The 4,029-nt window shown below is 36.6% G+C and overlaps 1 protein-coding gene across 4 annotated transcripts in view; it reads left to right on the forward strand.

The window, feature by feature from the left end:
* The window catches only part of KDM4C (lysine (K)-specific demethylase 4C), a 354,050-nt gene that overhangs the window by 32,045 nt on the left and 317,976 nt on the right, over positions 1-4,029 (forward strand). For 3 of the 4 annotated variants that reach the window (XM_015571205.1, XM_006774842.2, XM_006774843.2), the window contains exons 3-4: positions 2,624-2,799; positions 3,882-3,996. In XM_015571205.1, coding sequence (XP_015426691.1) covers positions 2,624-2,799; positions 3,882-3,996 — 291 coding nt within the window. The remainder of the gene's footprint in view (positions 1-2,623; positions 2,800-3,881; positions 3,997-4,029) is intronic. The other variant, XM_015571206.1, reaches the window with a different exon arrangement.

Below are 4,029 nucleotides of genomic sequence, written 5' to 3' on the forward strand. Positions count from 1 at the left end.
TCGTTTCCTCTTGGTTCTTACACATATTGTTGAATTTGTCTTCCATTCTTTTCATCCACCTTAGGACCATTTCTCTGAATTCTTTCTCTGACAGGTTGTTTGCCTCCATTGCCTCTATTTCATTTACTTCCTTTTCTAGTGATGGCTGTTTTTCTTTCATATGCGGGTTGTTTCTTTCTCCCCATGATCTCTCTTCTCCAGGTGTTTGGTTATGTAGTTCTCTCTCTGCTGCATTGATTTAAAGGCACAAAATAACAACACAACAAGGCACTACAATACAACAGCACAAGGCACTGAACACAAATGTATTCACGATACTAATAACCCCAAATAAACGTGACTACCAGGTCAAAGATAATTGGAGGATAAAGAAGAAAGAAGAGAAAAAGAAAAATGAGAAAAAGAAAAGAAAGGAGTGCAAAAAAGAAATTGGGAAAAGGAAAAAAAAAGTAAGAGAGGAAAAAAAGAGAATTGTCCCTTCTAATTTTTAGTTATATGAATATATATTTGTGGTCTTAGTGCTTACTCACCTTTCCATTATTTGTAATGATGTGTTTGAATACTATGGGAAAACAGTGGTGAGCTGAGCCACCTGCTACAGTCACAGAGGAGAATTGATAGTTCACATCTTTTTCCTACTCCAATGAGATCATGTTGGTAATCTCAGAGTGGCCATGGTTGGAGTGGTTACCATGGAAATAGGCAAAAGCTATAAGTCAAGGTTTCCCCCACTTTTCCAGTAAGCTGGTTGTTAAACATTTACAAGTATACCACTGCCTTTTGTCATATTGCATGAGAGGTATTTAAAATATATTGACGAGTGCACATTTCATTGTCTTTTTTCTTTTTTAAAAAAGATTTTTAAATTGATTTTTAGAGAGAGAGGAAAGGAGAGGGAGAGAGAGACATCTATGTGAGAAAGAAACATAGATTGGCTACCTCTTGCATGCCCTCTACTGAAGATGGAACTGTAACCTGGGTATGTGCCCTGACCGGGAATTGAACTGGTGACATTTCAGTGCATGGGATGTTGCTCAAGCAACTGAGCCACACAGACTCATTGTCTTTTTTTCCCCCTTTAATTTATTTTTAATAGATTTTAGAGAGGAAGGGAGTGGGATAGATGAGAGAGAGATATTGATTGGCTGCCTCTTGCACACCCCCTACTTGGGATTCGGGATTAAGCCTGAAACCCAGGCATGTGCCCTGAACAGGAATTGAACTGAGGACATCCTAGTTCATGGGTCGATGCTCAACCACTGATTCTTACTGACTGGGCTCATTGTCTCTTTTCTTTATGTCAAGAGTAACGATATTTCTGGTGTGGTAAACAAAGCTTTGGAGGTAAATTGGCAGCATGACTGACTTAGTCATTATAGTCAGTCATTTTCAGACAAGTAAAAAAACAACATATACACTGAGTGGCCAGATTATTATGACCACCTGACGTGCATCATATGGGATATGGAAGCTGTAGGCCTGTTCGAACACCTTTGCTCTCTGCAGTTACCAAGATAAAACGTCTCCAAATTCGCACAGGAACACAAGGATTGGACAGTCGAGCATTGGAAAAAGTCATGTGGTCCTATGAATCACATTTCCAGTTGCATCATGCAGATGGCAGAGTGAGAATTTGGCGGAAACAGCATGAAAGCATGCACCCCACATGCATGAGTACAACCCTTCAAGCTGGTGGGGGCAGTGTTATGGTTTGGGCCATGTTTCCCTGACATGATTTGGGCCCTTTAATTCGTGTGGAACAACGTCTGAATAGCACAACATACCTAAGTATTGTTGCTGATCAAGTTCATCCTATCATGTTGATGGCGTATCCCAATGGAGATGGCTTCTTCCAACAAGGCTGTTAAATCGCGTTGTTTACCCATGTCTTCAGAAAAAAAATCACTTCTAGTGTGGTAAACAACGTGCTTCCCTGTTTATAATGGTCTGGCCCTCTAGCAACTTCAGCGCAAAATTATAGCTAATTTGCCTACAAATGTCAGGTGGTCATAATAATCTGGCCACTCAGTGTATATTGACTGAATAAATATTTACTTATTTTTCTCGTTAGTACCGAAATAGTACTAAACTTTAGAAGTTATTTTAGTTCTGTCTCTTAATTTTAAAATTGAGCCCAGCTGGCGTGGTTCAGTGGTTGAGCTTCAACCTATGAACCAAGATGTCAGGGTTCGATTCCAGGTCTGGGGACATGTCCTGGCTGCAGGCTCAATATCCAGTAGGGAGTGTGCAAGAGGCAGCTGATTAGTGATTCTTTCTTATCATTAATGTTTCTCTCTCTTCCTCTCCCTTCCTCTCTGAAATTAATAAAAATATATTAAAAAATAAAATAAAATTGAGAGGTTAATAGTATCAACTAAGTTAATGCAAGCACAGTATTTGGTATAGTGAATACTCACTAAGTTTTGCTGTGTAAAATAATCGTTTCAGTAAGGCGAATACTTGGGAGAGTGTGAGCATTTCCCTTAATAAGAATCTTCACGATTCTTTTACACATTTGTCAGAAATGCTGACAAACTCTTCACTTGTATTCTGTTGAAATATTCAAGCTAAATAGCTACTTGGGATATTTTCAGGGTAATATTTTATTTTATTTTATTTTTAGGTGATTCCTCCTAAGGAGTGGAAGCCAAGGCAGTGCTATGATGACATTGATAATTTGCTCATCCCAGCACCAATTCAGCAGATGGTCACAGGGCAGTCGGGACTGTTCACTCAATATAATATCCAGAAAAAAGCCATGACAGTGAAGGAGTTCAGGCAGCTGGCCAACAGTGGCAAGTGAGTGGGTTTAATTTGCTGCTTTTATTTCTTTCAAAGACATACTTGGACATGGTCAGAAACCAGTAGATGGAGCTTGTAATGAAAAAAAATCTCCTGCATAATCTTTTCCAGTCCTAATTTACCTACTTCTGTGCTTCACATGATTGCCTACTTGCATTTAGTTTATTGCTAAGAAAATTGTTCCTCATTTTACCATCTCATTCATATCTGTAAATGGGTTTTTCTTTTAGTTGTCATGAATTTTTGATTGTACTCATGATTCATCTTTGTAAGGCAAATTTTCTTCTTTGTGTGACAATGTTTAAGTCTTAAATGATAAATTATACATATTAGAAGATGTAATTATAAATATTTTACGTAGAAGAAAATTCTTGAAAGACTTCAATGGCCACCATTATTGTGTTAGTTGCCAACTGCAGATTGATTAAAAAAAAAGTTATGTTGTTGCTGATATGTATTGTGTAGTTAGGCACCAGATGGTTGTGGCTGTATGAAATATGTACAGATTTTTTTTCTTGTCGTTATTTTCTAAACAATGTAGTATAATAACTATTTACATAGCATTTTCATTGTATTAGTTATTATAAGTAATCTAGAGATTAGTTAAAATATAAGGGAGGATGTGGGTAGCTTTTATACAAATACAATGCCATTTTATATGAGGGACTTGAGCATTCACGGATTTGGTATCCATGAGGGGATTCTGGAACCAATCCCTCATGAATACAGAGGGATGACTGTATAGTATATAATTGGTTCAAGATTTAAGGAAGTATTTCAAAAGCTAAAATAATGAATTTTTGACTAATTATCTGCTTCTACTGTTGATACTGTCAGGAAAATATTTTCCTTACTAGTCAAAAATGCGAAGTTTTCATAGTGTTATTTAGGAATTTTAAGAGTATTTAGATATCTATGATAAATACATATGCATATTTACTTCTTAGATTTGATGTCATGAATAGCTAAGTATTTTCATTTTGTTAGAATTTTATTTAGAAAGTGATATAAATCAAATGGGTGGGGAAAATTTTAAAATTATCTTACTAATTTGTACTTTTTTCATGGACTTTTTCCAGATATTGTACTCCAAGATACTTGGATTATGAAGATTTGGAGCGCAAGTACTGGAAGAACTTAACTTTCGTGGCACCTATCTATGGTGCAGACATTAATGGGAGCATATATGATGAGGTATAGTTATATTACTAGTGGCCCGATGCATGA

Source organism: Myotis davidii, unplaced genomic scaffold (assembly GCF_000327345.1).
Source record: "Myotis davidii unplaced genomic scaffold, ASM32734v1 scaffold408, whole genome shotgun sequence".
Taxonomy (NCBI): Eukaryota; Metazoa; Chordata; class Mammalia; order Chiroptera; family Vespertilionidae; genus Myotis; species Myotis davidii.